The 19,060-nt window shown below is 36.4% G+C and overlaps 1 protein-coding gene and 1 long non-coding RNA gene across 4 annotated transcripts in view; one reads left to right on the top strand and one right to left on the bottom strand.

The window, feature by feature from the left end:
- The window catches only part of C4H5orf34 (chromosome 4 C5orf34 homolog), a 29,264-nt gene extending 10,631 nt beyond the window's left edge, over positions 1-18,633 (top strand). The window contains exons 5-13 of the mRNA XM_059060888.2: positions 994-1,095; positions 4,325-4,448; positions 5,819-5,910; positions 7,309-7,378; positions 8,027-8,197; positions 8,642-8,736; positions 10,067-10,165; positions 13,359-13,399; positions 18,234-18,633. Coding sequence (XP_058916871.1) covers positions 994-1,095; positions 4,325-4,448; positions 5,819-5,910; positions 7,309-7,378; positions 8,027-8,197; positions 8,642-8,736; positions 10,067-10,165; positions 13,359-13,399; positions 18,234-18,427 — 988 coding nt within the window. The 3' untranslated portion in view covers positions 18,428-18,633. The remainder of the gene's footprint in view (positions 1-993; positions 1,096-4,324; positions 4,449-5,818; positions 5,911-7,308; positions 7,379-8,026; positions 8,198-8,641; positions 8,737-10,066; positions 10,166-13,358; positions 13,400-18,233) is intronic.
- LOC131754868 (uncharacterized) overlaps positions 1-19,060 on the bottom strand; it is a 97,163-nt gene that overhangs the window by 10,904 nt on the left and 67,199 nt on the right. For 2 of the 3 annotated variants that reach the window (XR_010840122.1, XR_010840123.1), the window contains exons 2-3: positions 10,982-11,066; positions 8,611-8,739 (exon numbers count right to left, since the gene is read on the bottom strand). This is a non-coding gene — a long non-coding RNA (uncharacterized lncRNA). The remainder of the gene's footprint in view (positions 1-8,610; positions 8,740-10,981; positions 11,067-19,060) is intronic. The other variant, XR_009335359.2, reaches the window with a different exon arrangement.

Raw genomic sequence — 19,060 nt, 5'->3', positions numbered from 1 at the left:
ACTTCTTGCGGTCCACAGAATTCTTGCCCAAGCTTTCTTTTACCGTGGCACCTACTCTTTCCATGCCAGGAACACTCCCTTTATCTCTCTCAGCTCGCTAACTTATGCTCATTTCCAAGTCTAAGCATAAATAAGGCTTTTTTCCTTAAGGTCATTATTCTGAAGTCCCTAGATTGGATTAGGCTCTATACAATCCCATAGCATACAGTAATTCTCTTTTCTTTATGTTCAGTATCTACTACTTTATGTCCCTGCTAGATAGAATCTCCATTGAGGGCAGGGACCATGTCTGCTTTCTTGGGTGTCATATCCATAGTGTGTATTGCACAGTGCCTGGCTCACCATAGATATTTCAGTAAATATCTATTGTTTGAATCCTAAATTTTAAAGGTTAGTGAAACTTAATTTATGTATTTATGCTGAGATTCAATAATGAGATTATTAAAAATACTAAGATTATTAAAAATACTAAGAAAAATACATGGAAAAATAAGATTACAGTTGACTCTTGGACAACACAGATTTGAACTGTGTGGGTCCACTTATACGCAGGTTTTTTTCAATAAATATAGTGCCTGTATTTTAGATCTTTAAAAAGATCTGAAAAATCTGTGGTGGGGGAAAGTTTGTGTTCGATTAGAGATCACAATTTAGGGAATCAACAGAACTAGGGTTTGAGTCCTGATTTTATCCAAACTGTTTCAGCTTCCTACCCTTGGGTGAGTCATTTGTAAACTCCTTTGTTTTTGAGGCAGAGATAATGGCACTCCGTTTTCTACTGCACTGGGGTTAGTGTCCCCAACCCCCATGTTGTTCAAGGGTCAACTGTAGTTTTAAATTTCATTAATGCACTTTCATATTAATTTTTACTTTTCTTTGATCTAATGACTTAAGCAAGAAATAAATCTTACTACAGCAGCACTGTTCTGCTCACTTCTAAAGGTAATTATGTTAGGCAACCAGAATTAATAGCTTGTGTTTTGTCCTTCACAGGTGGAATTTTTGTGATTCACTTTCACAGAGACAGTTTGGTGAAGAAGAATATTCCTATCCTGAACTAGTGAAAGTGGTTTGGTACAAGGGTATTACCTACAGGTAAGGCACTTGTGTTGCATTTGGAGCTATTTAGCAATGTCACAGAGGGTATAGGACTAGCCTTGTGGATAGACTCCCCCATGAGGACAGTTTTGCCCGGGGCCACCATTCTCCTATGTTTGGCCCTGAGTTTTACAGATCTCTATGTGTACTAATAAAATTTAATTTAAATTAAATTAAAACTGAATAAAATTTAATTAATAATTTTATTAGTCTACATAGATGTCTTGTGACTAATTCACATTAACCATATTCACAAGATTTTTGTGACAACTCCAAAGCCAATGAGGGATTAGTTTTGCTTGTGAATGAAATATTTTGCCAGTTACTTAGGAAACCCCTTCCAAGCAATAGGGGATCTAGTCATCTGAATTAGTCACATCAGAAGGATGCCTGTTGAGCATGGAATTAGAGGAGAAGTTAGCTAGCCTAGGAGAGATTTCAGCCACCATTCATGCCACAAATATTCACTGAATGTCTCCTCTGTGTCTGAACTATTCTATTGAATTATCCCTATTCTACCACAAAGTACACCTCTCTAGTGACTGGAATACTAGTGTTGGCTAGATTCAGAGTTTCACTTCTGTAAATAATGCTAGAAGAAATTTGTGAAATTTTTGTTCTTTGGGGTCTCCTTTTCCTACACGAAAACCACCCCTTTCTCTTTTTTTTTTTGTTTTCATTTTTTACTTTTATTTAAAAAATTTTTTTATTGAAGTATAGTTGATTTACAATGTTGTGTTAGTTTCAGGTGTACAGCAAAGTGATTCAGTTATACATATATATGTAGGTGTGTGTATATATATATATGTATGTGTATATACATATATTCTTTTTCTTATTCTTTTCCCTTAGAGATTGTTACAAAATATTGGGTATAGTTCTCTGTGCTATACAGTAGGTCCCTGTTGGTTATCTATTTTATATATAGTAGTGTGTATATGTTAATACCAAACTCGCAATTTATCCCTCCTGCCCTTTCCCCTTTGGTAACCACAAGTTTGTTTTCTATGTCTGTGGGTCTATTTCCGTTTTACAAATAAGTTCATTTGTTTTGTTTTGTTTTTTAAGATTCCACATGTAAGTGATATCATATGATACCTGTCTTTCTCTGTCTGGCTTACTTCACTTAGTATGATAATCTCTGGGTCCATTCATGTTGCTGCATTGGCATTATTTCATTCTTTTTTAAGGCCAAGTGGTATTCCATTGTATATTATACCACATCATCTTTATCCATTCATCTGTCAATGGACATTTAGGTTGCTTCTGTGTCTTGGCTATTGTAAATAGTGCTGCTATGAACATTGGGGTGCATGTATCTTTTCGAATTAGAGATTTCGTCTTTTCTGGATATGTACCCAGGAGTGGGACTGCTGGATCATATGGTCACTCTATTTTTAGTTTTTTAAGGAATCTCCATACTCTTCTCCATAGTGGCTACACCAATTTACATTCCCACCAACAGTGTAGGAGGGTTCCCTTTTCTCCACATCCTCACCAACATTAGTTATTTGTGATCTTTTTGATGATGGCCATTCTGACTGGTGTGAGGTGATACCTCATTGTAGTTTTGACTTGCAATTCTCTAATAATTAGCAATGTTGAGCATTTTTTCATATGCCTGTTGGCCATCTGTATGTCTTCTTTGGAGAAATGTCTATTTAGATCTTCTGCCCATTTTTAAATTGGGTTGTTTGTTTTTTTTTGATATTGAGCTGTGTGAGCTGTTTATATATTTTGGAAATTAATCCCTGGTCAGTAGCGTAGTTTGCAGATATATTCTCCCAGTCCATAGGTTGCCTTTTCATTTTGTTTATGGTTTCCTTTGCTATGCAAAAGCTTTTAAGTTTAATTAGGTTTAGAGAAACTTATATAAATTAAAGAAACAATTCCATTTACCATCACATCAAAAAGAATAAAATACCTAGGAATAAACCTACCTAAGGACAAGAGACCTGTACTCCAAAAACTGTAAGACACTGATGAAAGAAATTGAAGATGACATAAACAGATAGAAAGATATACCGTGTTCTTGGATTGGAAACATCGACATTGTTAAGATGACTATACTATCCAAGGCAATCTACAGATTCATTGCAATCCCTATCAAATTACCAATGGCATTTTTCACGGAACTTGAACAAAAAAATCTTAAAATTTGTATGGAGACACAAAAGACCCAAAATAGCCAAAGTAATCTTGAGAAAGAAAAATGGAGCTGGAAGAATCAGGCTCCCTGGCTTCAGACTATACTACAAAGCTACAGTAATCAAAGCAGTATGGTACTGGCACAAAAACAGACATATAGATCAATGGAATAGGATAGAAAGCACAGAAATAAATCCATGCACCTCTGGTCAATTAATCTATGACAAAGGAGGCAAGACTATACAATGGAGAAAAGACAGTCTCTTCAATAAGTGGTGCTGGGAAAACTGGACAGCTACATGTAAAAGAATGAAATTAGAACATTCTCTAACACCATATACAAAAATAAACTCAAAATGGATTAAAGACTTAAATGTAAGACTGGAAACCATAAAACTCCTAGAGGAAAATATAGGCAGAACACTCCAAAGAGTGTTCAAAAGATAAGTTGCAGCAGTATCTTTTTGGATCTGTCTCCTAGAGTAATGGAAATAAAAACAAACAGATGAGACCTAAACCCACCCTCTTCTGACAATATGTTCTTCATATACGTTTCGATAAAATTGACTTGGCTTAAGTTTTTATATATTATATACCCAATACCTTGACTGTACCTGGCTGTTCCAGGTACAGTCACCTTCTCTTAGGGGTGGCTCCTTTTACACATGGCTAACCTCATCCATCAGGTTTTGATTCAACCAGTTTCATTTTTACAGAATAATATTATTTTTACGTTCTGGAGTTGTCATATTTAACTCCTGTGCAGTGGGCATTGCTTTGATGACTATAATCTACCAGCCACTGTGAGTAGCAGTGGGATACCAGGATGATAAGACAAGATGCCTGACTTCTAGAAGTTGAGCTTAGTTGAAATAGATACATTAACCAATTCTGGGTGTTCTGTTTATTTTTTGCAAAAAAATTAATTTAGCTGGTTGATGTGCAGAGTATGAAATTATCCATTTTTTTAAGATAGGCAAAAAAACCCCTCATACTACCTTTTTTTTAAATATGATTGCCATCATCTATATGTTAATCTCAATGAGAAAAATTTTTAATGATTATTTCTTTTCCTTAGACTTACCCACAAAAATATGAACTCAATAGAGGTTTATCCTGGAGATGGATCTGTTTTCAAATCAGAAGGAGCTTATTTGGGAAACTATTTTATATATTATTCCATTCAAGAAGGATCAGAAGCGGTAAGTTGACAATGAGGTCTCAGCTCAGGAAAATTTTTGGTACATAGCTGTTTCTAAATAATTCTGAATATATATATATATATATATATGGGAAATTTGGTCTTTTATAAAATTTCTTGCTACTACTTCTTAGTCTAGAGAATTAATATAATCTTACTGCCAGCATTGGCACAGTAATTACTAACCACCTTATTTTTGCTGTATTCTCGGGCTCCCCTGGTGGCGCAGTAGTTGAGAATCCGCCTGCCAATGCAGGGGACACGGGTTTGTGCCCCGGTACGGGAAGATCCCACATGCCGCGGAGCAGCTAGGCCAGTGAACCATGGCCACTGAGCCTGCGCGTCCGGAGCCTGTGCTCCGCAACGGGAGAGGCCACAACAGTGAGAGGCCCGCGTATCACAAAAAAAAAAAAAAAAAAAAAAAAAAAAGAAGTTGAGCTTGTAAATAATAATATTGTCTTACACAAACTAGCAGTTGTTCTTCCATTAATAAAATATAACAAAATGGGCTTCCCTGGTGGCGCAGTGGTTGGGAGTCCGCCTGCCGGTGCAGGAGACGCGGGTTCGTGCCCTGGTCCGGGAGGATCCCACATGCCGCGGAGCGGCTGGGCCCGTGAGCCATGGCCGCTGAGCCTGCGCGTCCGGAGCCTGTGCTCCGCAACGGGAGAGGCCACAACAGTGAGAGGCCCGCATACCGCGAAAAAAAAAAAGATATAGTCATTCAATTAAAATAGTAATTAAAACGGTTTTTTAAGCTTATTTAGCCGCTGCTGCCACCACCTTTTCTTCTTCTGTCTAAAGGGAAAAAGGGGCTTATGGTAGGGTTTCCTGTTAATGCACAGGGAAATTAGTTTGTTAATTTGAGTACAGCCAAGATTTAAATTGAGCAGTAAGTTATAGGCTCTTAGAATATAATTTTTGAGTAGGATAACTTTTTTTTTTTTTTTTTTTGGTGGTACGCGGGCCTCTCACTGTTGTGGCCTCTCCCGTTGCGGAGCACAGGCTCCGGACGCACAGGCCCAGCGGCCATGGCTCACGGGCCCAGCCGCTGCGCGGCACGCGGGATCCTCCCGGACCGGGGCACGAACCCGCGTCCCCCGCATCGGCAGGCGGACTCTCAACCACTGCACCACCAGGGAAGCCCCGGATAACTTTTAATAGCAGGAATTCTAGACTTAAAAAAAAAAAGGGAAAATGGAAAAGCATCATAAAATACCTTTTAAAGTTACCTTTTATGGGCTGTTGATTAACTTAAAATAACTGCTTGCCTTTTCACTGTATAAATACATATTTTAAGGAAAAAAAATAGCTAAGTAATAATGGCCAAAATTTATTATTGAATCTTTTTTTAAATTTTAAACTAATTTTCAGAGAGAAGAGAAAACTTATTCAGTAAATAACCTTCCTCCAGATAGACCAGGAAGTACATTTTCTGTTTGTTCTCTAATTAAACAGGCAACCAGGTAAGTGCTTCATGTTCAACTGAATCAAGTGTTATGTGTCTGAGAAACTTGATACATTTTCTAGTGGTTAGGATAAGATTAAGAACTGGTGGGTACAGTGGAAATGTCTTTAGTAAAATCTGTCAACTTTTCTGGTCTCATCATTTATAAAATAAAGTTATCACAATGTCATTATAAGAGTACTTCTTGGCACTTCCCTGGTGGTCCAGTAGCTACCATGCTCTCAATGCAGGGGGGGCCCAGGTTCGATCCCTGGTCAGGGAACTAGATCCCACGTGTTGCAACTAAGAGTTCGCATGCCACAACTAAAAGATCCTGCATGCCACAGCTAAAGATCCCACATACCACAACGAAATTCCCTTGTGCCACAACTAAGACCTGGCACAGCCAAATAAATAAATAAAGATTAAAACAACAACAGCAACAACAAAAAACCCAATTAATTTTTTTTTAAAAAGTACTTCTGGGGGCTTCCCTGGTGGCGCAGTGGTTGAGAATCCGCCTGCCGATGCAGGGGACACGGGTTTGTGCCCCGGTCCGGGAAGATCCCACATGCCGTGGAGCGGCTGGGCCCGTGAGCCATGGCCGCGGAGCCTGCGCGTCCGGAGCCTGTGCTCCGCATCGGGAGAGGCCACAACAGTGAGAGGCCCGTGTACCACAAAAAAAAAAAAAAAAAAAAAGTACTTCTGGCTTTGAAATTTGAAGTTAAATATGGAGAAATATCCGCATGTGGCAAGCAACTGCTGGAAGGAAGTAAGTGCCTTTTCTCTAGGTAAATGTGGCATCATTATTGTTCCTTGGAATCAAGTTGAAGATTTGATGATACATTTGAATTTTCATACTTCTTTATTATCCTAGGAGTAATAACGATTTCTGAGAATGAACAGAAGGCGAACTGTAGTTTGGTTCTTTGGTTCATGTTTTTTAATTCATTAATCAGTCTGTGGCACTGAGAGGAATGAAATTGGATTGTTGAATTATTTGTTTTATTAACTTATGTTTAAGCAACTTCTAAAGTAGATTTGAAGGAGCAGAACTGGTCATTTGATTTTCTAGGGACAGTTGATTCACATCCCCACCACTCTTAGACTATGCTAAACCTTTCAGGTGCTGTGAATCTGTCACTTCTTAAGAAGGAGCAAATTCTGAAAATCCTCTCCATTTGGAGTCATTTCATTGCTAAAAATTAGAGGAATAACCTTAACTATGTAAGATTAGCACAAAGGGAAGCAACAGTAGTAGTTCCCTTCTAGGGGCTTAAGGAAGAAAGAGGTCCAAACGTATTTTTGTGGAAATGAGTTACTTGCCTGAAATGTTGTATAGCAGTGAGAATGGGTTGCTAGAATTGGAAAATGACATTATTTGAAAATGTTTAAGTAGTATTTTTCTTGTTCACAGAATTCTTCAGCATTGTGCCAAGATGAAGCTTTCTTTAAGCCATAACTATCATATATGCTGCTGGAAAATGGTATCTTATTTTAAAAGCAAGATATTTTAATTGCTTTATGATTTGTATACATACATATAAGTTCAAATTACTTTCATCTAAGTCATGTGAGAAAGTCTTTGTAATATTAATACTGGTTTATTTTAAAAATCCATTTAATAGATAAACTGCAAAATTGGGCTTTTATGTTATACTTTTACTGTATATAGTTTGTTGTTTCTTTTTTCTTAGAGGGGGAGGGCAGGGGAATTGATTGGATTTGAAGTATGTGAAAAGTAGTTATTTTGAAACATATTACAGTATTCATTCTATTTCCATAACTGTAAAAGTAAATTTTTTTTAATGCTGACTTGTAGGAAGTGATTCTCAGACCTTGATTTCTATATCTATACTGCTTTGATTATAAACCTATATGTTGCTGTAGTTCCTAATCTTTGTCTATTTTCTATGTAAAGTTCAGCAGAATGGTGTCTTTTCAAAGGTATTAGTACTTAATCTGCTTACAATAGACTCTTTTGGGTAGCCACTTCTGGAAAAGTCAAAACCCATAAGGATTCTACAATATTCAGCTTCTGAGTGAGAATCTGAAGTTGCCTAAGTGTTCATTAATCATTTCAATCTTATTAGTGGATAACTCTCTTTCCTGCTATTTTTATTTTCTGGTTTTAGGTACCTGGTATAAATGATAGCAATATACTGCCTTTGCTTTTGAGAGAATCATTCATACCCAATGTGGGAAGATTTCTTGCATACTCTGATAACAAAGTACATGCTGTCTTTTTAGATGGTATTACTCTAACCCTGAATTGGAATTTCAGCTCTCTTATTGAAAAGAGACAGGTAATTATACTTCAGACTGAAATCTATTTTTTTAATTTATTTTTAATCTGTGGAAATAGTACAAAGAAAATGAAGTACCACAGTATCTCTGTTTTTTGAAGTATAAAATCTGTCAAGAGGCTTTACTGATCTCATTGGATTTCCTAGCAGAAATCAGAAAGGTGTGACAAATTGTCATTTTTATAAAGGTAACTGAGAGAGGGACTAGTATTTTTGTTCTTTTGATAATTATCTATATAAGGTTGATTATCTATATAAGGTTAAATAATACCCATATCCCATGTAAAATAAAACTTTTAAGTTAGTCAAAATAAAGTTTTAATGATTCATCTACTTTTTTTTTTTTTTTTTTTTTTTTTTTTTTTACTGAAAATTAATTAAAAAGAAGGTTTTGTTTTTCAGCTCTGGAATACTAAAACTTACCTTTCCTCCTTGCTTCTTAAGGTAAATCAAGGTCTCAGTTTAGGCTGGTGTAAGTTAACTTTTCCTGATGGACAAAATGAGTTAATTCAGATTCAACACCCTGGACCATATGAAAGGTACTGGAAAGCAATTAAAAAATAATTTCATGTTAGTAAACACTTCCTTTTAGACAGAGAGGAAGCATAAAAACATTATTTAAATGTTGTATATATTTTTAGTTTTTCCATGTGGAAAATGTGCATAAAGTCATTTCAGCAGCTTTCAGTAGCTGCACTGTTTTTGTTTTTTTGGCCACACCACGTGGCTTGTGGGATCTTAGTTCCCCGACTGGGGATCCAACTCGCGCCCCCTGTAGTGGAAGTGCGGAGTCTTAACCACTGGACCTCCAGGGAATTCCTCAGCAGGTTTCAGGGTTTACAGTTTTATTGGTCTCTAGCATAACTAAATAGATCAGGTCAGCTTTAATCATTTCCATTTGTATTCTAGTGATTTTTCAAAAGAAATGTGTTATAGATATAACTGGCTTGCTGTGGAGGTTGGACTGTGGTCAGCTGTGTTATATGAACCAGTTAACTAATTAATCCCCTAACCAATTTAAACTAAGGCTTACAGCCACAAATAACTAAACTTATGTATATTTCTGTAAAGTGAAATAAAACAAACTAGCTAATGATTATTCTTAAAATGGAGAAGATTCTTGAAATCAGCTTTTTAGGAATATGCTTTTTCTCTTTTGGCTTATGTAATTTGTTATACTAATCATTCTCCTTGTGATGTTCTTGACATGTTAGTAATTTTACTTGAGGATGTTCACAAAACAATTGCTTTTTTTACCTCTTGAATTTATTTTTCTGTTGGGATTTATTGCATTTTGGTTTAAATGTTCCAACATTCATTGCTAGTTTGAATAATTTGCCTCAAAAGATAGTGTCTATTTAGCAAACATTAACTATTTCAGCCAGTCACTCCAAATCGTTCATTTTATTGAACTTGATACTTATTTTGTGTGTTTGATGTAATTCTGGATGTGTGTGTGCATTAATAGTGTGTTCTGGTTTAAATTGTAAAAAGCAAATGCTCACTTAGTCTTGTGTGTAAAGACATTTTCATGATAAAATTTAATGAAATTCATTTTACTTTGAAAGACTAAAAGGAGAATTTAGACATTTGAACTTAGAATGAAATCCAAGTGTTAACCTGTGTTCTGATTCTTAAATCTCATCTTTATTAATCATGAATGTGAGTAAATCATTTTATTCCTGATGAATGAGAAAAACTTGCTTTTTCTTTTTCCAATGAAAACGATTTTTAAAATTGCCCTACTTTCGAATTTTTTCTTTATTCTCTTTCCCAAACCGTCTTAATGATTTTTCTAATTTTTAAATGATTTTATAAATATTCTACAAGTTCGTTTTTCAAATATCTGTCTTAATGTATTCAATCTAGATATGTGACAACAGTAATATCATGGTGCAGAAGACTGACCCAGACTAGTCAGAAAGAAATGCCTACACATCCTTCATCTTCTGTTCCGGAAGAAAACTGGTATTTGTATTTATTTTAAACTTAATCTGTGTAGAAGAGTCAAGTAATCCTCAAAAATTAAAATGTTAAAAGATAAACTGACTCTTTTTCCCAAAAAAACTTTCTCTTAGTTAAATATATTTAACTCCTATAATGTTTTGCGGTACACAGGCCTCTCACTGTTGTGGCCTTTCCCATTGTGGAGCACAGGCTCCAGACGCGCAGGTTCAGCGGCCATGGCTCACGGGCCCAGCCGCTCCGCGGCATGTGGGATCCTCCCGGATCGGGGCACGAACCCGTATCCCCTGCATCGGCAGGCAGACTCTCAACCACTGTGCCACCAGGGAGGCCCTCCTATAATGTTTTGAAAGCTTAAATCTTGGAAATAATTTATCTTTAATTGGACATCTCATTTATTATATTTCATCATAGTATATTTCATCTGAAGATTTGAAAACTTCATATCAAAATGGGTGACTCTTTTAGTGTAATAAATTCATCCTGAAAACTTTATGGAAAAATTTAGAGGATTTTTTTTTATTAATATTAAAGGAAATAAAATGTTGACTAACATAACAAGCTTTCAGAAAAAGTTGATTTTTAAATAATTTCTATTATATTAATTGCCTCCCCCAAATTAACTGATAAATCAACAAATAAAGCAAGATTTCAGTCCCTCCTGTGTGCCTTTCAGTGTGTAGGGGACTCGAACTGGGCTTCGAAGGAATATTTAGGGAAATTAAGACATTTTAGGGAGGAAGCAAGGGCAGAGGTAAAAAAGGGTATTTTGGCTTGTGGAGATAGTAAGAAGTTAGTTTTTATGGAGCAGACACTTACCTGCTTGGGTGTAGTGTGACTTTGATGGATAGGAATAGATCTTGTAATCAATAGAGGAATTCAGACTTCATAGAATTACAAGTTCCTATATGGGAAAATGACAGGAAGAAAGAGCCTTAGGAAGGTTAGTGTCACTGCAAGAGTATAATCTGATTATATTGGAAAAGAAGGATATCAGGAACAATTTAGGAAGCTTTAAATTAAAGTAAGTTGTAAGAGGACTTAACCTGGTGGTCCGGCTGTTAAGACGCCGAACTCTCAATGCAGGGGGCCCAGATTGGATCCCTGGTCAGGGACCTAGATCCCACATGTCGTAACTAAGAGCCCACATGCTGCAACTAAAGATCCTGCATGCCGCAACTAAGACCTGGCACAGCCAAATAAATAAATAAGCTGTAAGGTGTCACCTTACAGCTTAAACTGTAAGGTGTCTTAGTGCATGGTGAAAAAATATATAAACAATAAGCTTGATTCTTGTCACCTTTTCCTAAGTTACATAGAGAAAGAGGTACAATCAAATCAGTAGATGTTATTTGAATATTCAGATATCTTAAGGATTCAGCTTTCCAGGTCCCTCTCTTCAACTACAGTTTGGGAGCGGAAAAGTTGCTTTAATAGCTAGCAAAAAACATAGTTGGGAAGAAAGGGAAATTGTACATGGCTGTAAAATTGGTTACTTCATCATTGCTCAGCTGGCAAAGTTTGTAAAATGCTAGCCTTTTTATGTGAAAGCTTAGAAGAGGATAACTGTCAAGACAAACTGAGAAGTGAGGGGGTTAAGAGAAGTACAGATTGGTGAAAGCAGCTATGGGTGGAAGCAACGCGGAGCGGAGGGGAGACAAAGGAATTGAGCAGTGGGGAGGTGAGATACAGCACTTGAACAGCTCCATTCCCCTCCCAAAGCCTAAGACATCTCCACTGTGATTCTTATTTTCTTGTCAAAGTGGATAGGTTGAAGGGAGAGAAGAGATTGCATAATAAACAGCTACCTAAATTGTATTTCAATATTTTATTTCCAACTCACCTTATATTATTAGCTTACTTGTTCAACTTTTTAATAGGGATGCTTGTCAAAAAATAGCACAGGAGATATTTCATAAGACGTTGGTTTATCATATGAGTGACAGCATTAAAGGTAGTTTGTATGGCTGGGTGTACCCAGAAAGTGTCTCATGTTTAAAAAAGGCGGGGGGAGTGTGTTTTGCAATGATGAAGAGTCGGTGGGTTTTGGAGTAAGTCACATCCAGGTTTTTACTACAGATGCTTAAAATGATGAAAGATCTCTTTTATTCTCCGTTCATAGGCTGGAGTACAAGGAAAGAGTGCAGGCTGATGAGGTGCATGTGGTCCATTGCGTGTGGTCCATTGTCTGCCAGTAAAGCAGACAAGTCGTATACCCTATTGTGAGCTGTGAAAAGACTTTTCTAGTGACTTGAATAAAGAGATGTTTTAGCATGAATGTCCTCATTAATTTTGCAGAGCTACTCCAGTTAACACTATTTTCTAGTTGTGTGCCACTGCTCATATTTCATCTAGTGATGAGGGAAAACACAAAGAACACACACATAAGAGGTTCTGCTGGATTTGTGTACATTTAGCCTTCTATCCCATACCAGTTGCCCCAATATCTGTTTCTGTGGAACATGGTAAGGGCTAATGTTCATATATTAACCCTTCAAGTCAAGAAGAGAATGTTTAGTATACTGTGCTTAAGAAAACAATGAAATGATTAGGTAGTCTATTCCAGAAGAAATTTAATAGAAAATAGTTATTATGTTTTGACACCTAATTCAGTTGTATAAAAAGTTGGCCCTGGAGACCATCCATACCCTAAGAGTTCCATATAAATGAGGTCTTACTATATGTGTAAGATCCCTTCTCCTCCAAAGAAACTATCTAGGTATGAAGATCAGAAAATTAAATAGTTCAAGAGAAATCATGACAAAGAAGTTTATGATTAATGAACATACTGCTGTAGGAATTCAAAGGAGAGAGTATTTCTTTCATAGAAGGATGAGATTTTAGTAGGTTTTTAAAGTTTTAGGAAACCTTGAGGACGAAAGTAGAAGATATGCCACGTCAGTACTGAGTTGTAGCAGGAAGGCCCATTACCTTCAAACCGCAATACTTAATTCAAAAGTCCTGGAGGTGGAGGACTTTTATCCACTTGCCTTACTCATGAAAGGCACTCAGTAAGCATCAGTTGAGTCAAGGTGATTTGTTGCTAAATAAAGCCAATATAAAGAGAATTCTTAACCTCTAGGTTCTTATGTCAAAAATTCTAACCTTTATGAAAAAAAAATTAAGTATGCTCATTTGAAATATTGTGTATATAAAAGAATCAGACAACTAACATGAGTTTTTTTTTTTTGCACAGGTCTGTGGCTTCTGAACTTGAAAAGATACAGAAGTTTAACTGTATCCTTTAAACAGAAGGTATTGTCCTGCATAATTTCTCCCTTTCCATTGTAGGCTTAATTCATGACTCTGTACTTTACATTAATCCATACTTATATATTACAGAGCTTTATTGAATAATATTTAAGATTGTAATTTAAGATGTATCTTGTCTGTAGGAGGTACATCATGTTAGCATTTGTACTTTTCATTGGGTTTAACTCAGCAAAGGACAGTGAACTAGGGTTAAGATATCCTATGGAGACTTTCACACATATAATTATATTCTAAATTATAACTGAGAACTATCTCTGACTTCTTTCTTTTTTAAAATTTGTAGGATTTTTATATACTATTGTTTGTAAAAAATTTCAGCTTTATTGAGATATAATTGAAAAAATTGTAAGATACTTAAATAGTATATCATAGTGGCCTGACACACATACATATTGTGAAAGGATCACCCTATCTTGTTAATTAACACATATATCACTTCACATATCTATCTTCCTCCTCTCCTCTATCTCACCACCCCTCCCAGGGGTGGGGGTTGAGAACATCTGATTTCCACCCTCCCAACAAACCTCAGTCATACAACAGTGTTATCAACTACAGTCACCATGTTATACATTAGATCCTCAGACCTTATTCATCTTATAGCTGAAAGTTCATATGCTTTTACCAACCTCTCCCTCTTTCCTCACCCCCAGCCCCTGGCAACCACCAGTCTACATTCTGTTTCCATGAGTTTGACTTTTTAAAAACTTCCACATATGAGTGACACCACGTAGTATTTGTCTTTCTCTGTCTAGCTTAGTTCACTTAGCAAAATGCCCCCAAGGTCCATCCGTGTTGTTGCAAATGGCAGAATTTCCTTCTTTCTCATGGCTGAGTAGTATTCCATTGTGTGTATGTATATGTACCACATCTTCTTTATCCATTCATCCAACAGTGGACACTTAGGTTGTCTCCATATCTTGGCTATTGTGAAAAATGCTGCAGTGAACATAAGAGTACAGCTGTCTCTTCAATAGACTGTTTTCATTTCTTTTGGATATATACCCAGAAGTAAGATTGCTGGATCATATGGCAGTTCTATTTGTAATTTTTTGAGGAAACTTTCATACTGTTTTCCACAGTGGCTGTACTAATTTATAGTTCTACCAAGGTACACAAGGGCTCTCTTTTCTCCATATCCTCACCAACACTTGTTATGTCTTATCTTTTTGATGATAGCTATTCTAACAGGTGTGAGGTGATATCTCATTGGTTTTGATTTGCATTTCCCATGATGATTAGTGATGTTGAGCACCTTTTCACGTACCTGTTGGCCATCTGTATGTCTTTGGAAAAGTACCTATTCAGTTCCTCTGCTCATTTTTTAATCAATTTTTTTTTTTTTTTTTGCTATTGAGTTGTATGAGTTGTTTGAATATCTTGGATATTAACCTCTTATCAGATATATAATTTGCAATATTTTCTTCCATTCCATAGGTTACCTTTTCATTTTGTTGAAGGTGTCCTTTGCTGTGCAAAAAAGCCTTTTAGTTTGACAAGTACCGCTTGTTTATTTTTGCTTTTGTTTTCTTTGCTTTTGGTGTCAAAAAGTCATTGCCAAGACTGATGTCAAGGAGTTTATTATACCCTATGTTTTCTTCTAGGGGCTTTATGGTCTCAGGTCTTACATTGAAGTCTTTAATCCATTTTGAGTTGACTTTTGTGTATGGTGTAAGGTAGAGGTCCAGTTTTCCCAACTTCATTTATTGAAGAGTCTATCCTTTCTCCATTGTATATTTTTGGCTGTTTTTTGTAAATTAATTGACCATTACATACATACGTGACTTTATTTCTGGACTCTTTATTCTGTTCCATTGATCTATATTTCTGGGTTTTGCCAATGTCATACTGTTTTGATTACTATAGTTTGAAATCAGAAAACTTACAGCGTTGTTCTTCTTTCTCAAGTTTGCTTTGGCTATTTGAGGTCTTTTTTTGTTCCATACAAATTTCAGTACTGTTTGTTCTATTTCTGTGAAAAATGTCATTGGAATTTTGTATTGTTCAATACATTGAATATTGTATTGAATCTGTAGATTGCTTTGTGTAGTATGGACATTTTAACAATATTAATTCTTCCAATTCATGAGTACAGAATATCTTTCCATTTATTTGTGTCTTATTATGTTTCATCTAATGTCTTATAGTTTTCAATGTACAGATCTTTCACCTTTCTGCTTAAATTTATTCCTAGGTATTTTATTCTTTTCGATGTAATTGTAAATGGAGTTGTTTGCCTAATTACTTTTTCTGATAATTCATTATTTATTTATTTTTATAAATTTATTTTTAAAATTTATTTATTTTTGGCTGTGTTGGGTCTTCGTTGCTGCGCACGGGCTTTCTCTAGTTGCGTTGAGCAGGGGCTGCTCTTCGTTGCGGTGTGCAGGCCTCTCGCTGCAGTGGCTTCTCTTGTTGCAGAGCATGGGCTCTAGGCACACAGGCTTCAGTAGCTGTGGCACGTGCGCTCAGTAGTTGTGGTTCATGGGCTCTAGAGCTCAGGCTCAGTAGTTGTGGTACACTGGCTTAGTTGCTCCATGGCACGTGGGATCTTCCCGAACCAGGGCTCGAACCCATGTACCCTGCATTGGCAGGCGGATTCTTAACCACTGTGCCACCAGGAAAGCCCAGATAATTCATTATTAATGTATAGAAATGCAGCTTATTTTTTAATATTCATTTTGTATCCTGCAACTTTACTAAATTTATTAGTTCTACCAGGTTGTTGGTGGAGACTTTAGCATAGTCTATATATAATATCATATCATCTGCAAATAGAGACAGCTTTACTTCTTCCCTTCTGATCTGTATGCCTTTTATTTCTTTTTTTTTGTCTAAGTGCTCTGGCTGGGACTTCCAGTACTATATTGAATAAAAGGGGTTGAGAGTGAGCATTACTGTCTTGTTTCTTATTTTAGAAGAAAAGCTTTCAGCTTTTCACTGTTGAATATGATATTAGCTGTGGGCTAATCATATATGGCCTTTATTATGTTCAGGTATGTTCCCTCTATACCCAATTTGTTGAGTGTTTTTCTGCATCTATTGCCATATGATTTCTATCCTTCATTTTGTTAATGTGGTGTACCACATTTTCATATGTTTAACCATCCTTGTATCCCTGGAATAAATCCTGCTTGATCATGGTGTATGACCATTTTAATATATTGTTGAATTTGTTTGCTAATATTTTGTTGAGGACTTTTGCATCTATGTTCATCAGAGATATTGGCCTGTAATTTTCTTTTCTTGTAGTGTCTTTATCTGGTTCTGGTTGTCAGGGTAACCCTGGCCGTGTAAAATTAGTTTTGAAGTATTCTCTCCTGTTCCATTTTTTGGAAGAGTTTGAGAAGGATTGGTATTAATTCTTGTTTAAATATTTAGTAGAATTCACCAGTGAAACCATTTGTGTTGGGAGGTATTTGATTACTGATTCAATTTCCTTACTAGTAATCAGTCTGGATTCAGTATGTTTCTAGGAATCTATCAATTTCTTTTAGGTTGTCCAATATGTTGGCCTATAATTGTTCATAGTAGTCTCTTATGATCCTTTGTATTGTGTGGTACTGGTTGTGATTTCTCCTCTTTCATTTCTAATTTTATTTGAGTTCTCTTTTTTTCTTGATAAGTCTAGCTAAAAGTTTGTCTATTTTATCTTTGCAAAAAAAACCCAGCTCTTTGTTTCATTGATACTTTCTTTTGTGTATAAGCTCCTTCCAGGGAGATAGCAGCAACCTTGAGTAGGCCAGAGAAAGAATGTGGAGATATCATCTGCTGGCCTCCTGAGTCTCCAGGGAGGATCACATTCAGCCCCTAGGTACCTGCTAAATTAGAAGCTTTTAAAACATGCAAATAGGCATACCTCAGGCAGCAGCTTTTAAAGTATGCAAATAGCCCTCTTTGAGGGAAAGACTGGGAGATGGGTGTTTCTGTCTACTCAGAGCTAGGAGTTTTAGGGGCCTGTCCCACACTTAGAAGTCTTAAAAGTTGGAGCATTAGATCTTGGGTCAAACCGTTTACTCCTCAGGGAGAAGCTGGGAATTGTGAGTTCCCCCCTATTGTGCTAAGGGTAGGGTTTATAGTGAAAGTGTGTCTCAACCTTTCTTACCCATTTAATTGTGGATATTTTCTTATTCACTCAGTGTATAGGAGTCACTCGGGTAGCTCCTGGATTTCTGACAGCGAGAATTTCTCCGTGTGTATCTGTAGATTCAGTGTCACATTTGTGGGAAGAGGCGAGTTCAGTAACCTCCGACATCACCAGCTTGGACTGGACTCTTACTTCTTTTTCTTATTAAACCTTTTGTTCTGTACATTCCTCTCCCACTCATCTAAATTTCTTTTATCCTGTTATTTTTCCATAATCCTATTCAAATAATAAAGTAGCTCTGCAACAGAGGACAGATTCTTTTCACTCTAGATGCTTTAAGTTAAAAATGCCCTACACAGATTGTTTATATTCCTCTTACTCCTACTTTGGTTCCCTTTTATTCCCATATCACTTCTTCATTTAAAGAAATGTTACTGAGGTTTTAATTTTTATTTCTTCCCTGTCACCAAACTTCCATCCAAATACAGACATACATACTCTCTTTTCCTTTCCCCCTCTTATAGTCTTAACTAGTTTCTTCATCTATAAGGGATAGATTTGATAAATTCTGAAGTCCCAACTCTATTATGAATCCAAGAGATCTTCCTCCCAATGGAGAAATAATATTTTAATATGAAGGCTAGGCTTTCTGAATTAAAAACAATTATAATGAAAAACATGGGGAAAAAGCTCCTTAACTAAGCAACTTAGTATTATTGGAGAACAGTGGTGTCCTAAGCCAGATTTCTAACAAGAAAAATGAACAGTCTTTCGATCATTGTAAACCAAAATCTTCAGAAACCTTGCTAAAAGAAGTTAATGAAAAGAGTGTATCAGTGGCACTGAAAAAAACCTCTGAAATCCTTCAGGATATTGACTGTCTTCTATCAAACTCTAAAAGGTGAAATATGGAATTATTACAATATATTATTAAACCTTGAGGATGTTATTTCAAGTGACTGGTAGAAAATTACTAGAAAGCCAAGAAATTATATATATGACTTCTGTACAATGATTATATGAGAAATGACATTTAACTTTGGAGGTATTTTACCTAACTTGTAAATTTTAAAATATGTATTTTATTAATAAAGAACTATTTTAAAAATTTGAACAATTTCTTATCTCAGATTTGAGAAAAAATTTTATAAAACTGTAGTTGTTGCTCTTTTGTCTTATAGAGCATTCACTATTAATCAAGTTTTTTTCATTTTACTTATGCAGAATTGTGTACATTGATCATTTGATATTTAGTCTTTCTACTCCAAGGAATTTTCAGTAGAACCATGAAAAGAGAATTAGATCTTAAAATAACAAAATGGGGAGCCACGGAGGAGAGCGCAGCAACAGGGTGAGGAGGGCAAAGCGGGGAGATTCCACACAGGATCGGTGCCGAACAGCACTCACCAGTCCGAGAGGCTTGTCTGCTCACCCGCCGGGCGGGCGGGGGCCAGGAGCTGAGGCTCGGGCAGATCCCAGGGAAAGGTCTGGAGTTGGCAGAGTGAAAACAGCCTGAAGGGGTTAGTGCACCACGGCTG

The sequence above is a fragment of the Kogia breviceps genome, chromosome 4, assembly GCF_026419965.1.
Source record: "Kogia breviceps isolate mKogBre1 chromosome 4, mKogBre1 haplotype 1, whole genome shotgun sequence".
Classification (NCBI taxonomy): domain Eukaryota; kingdom Metazoa; phylum Chordata; class Mammalia; order Artiodactyla; family Physeteridae; genus Kogia; species Kogia breviceps.
The sequence above is the reverse complement of the archived record's forward strand: the minus strand, read 5'-3'. Positions and strand labels throughout refer to the sequence as shown.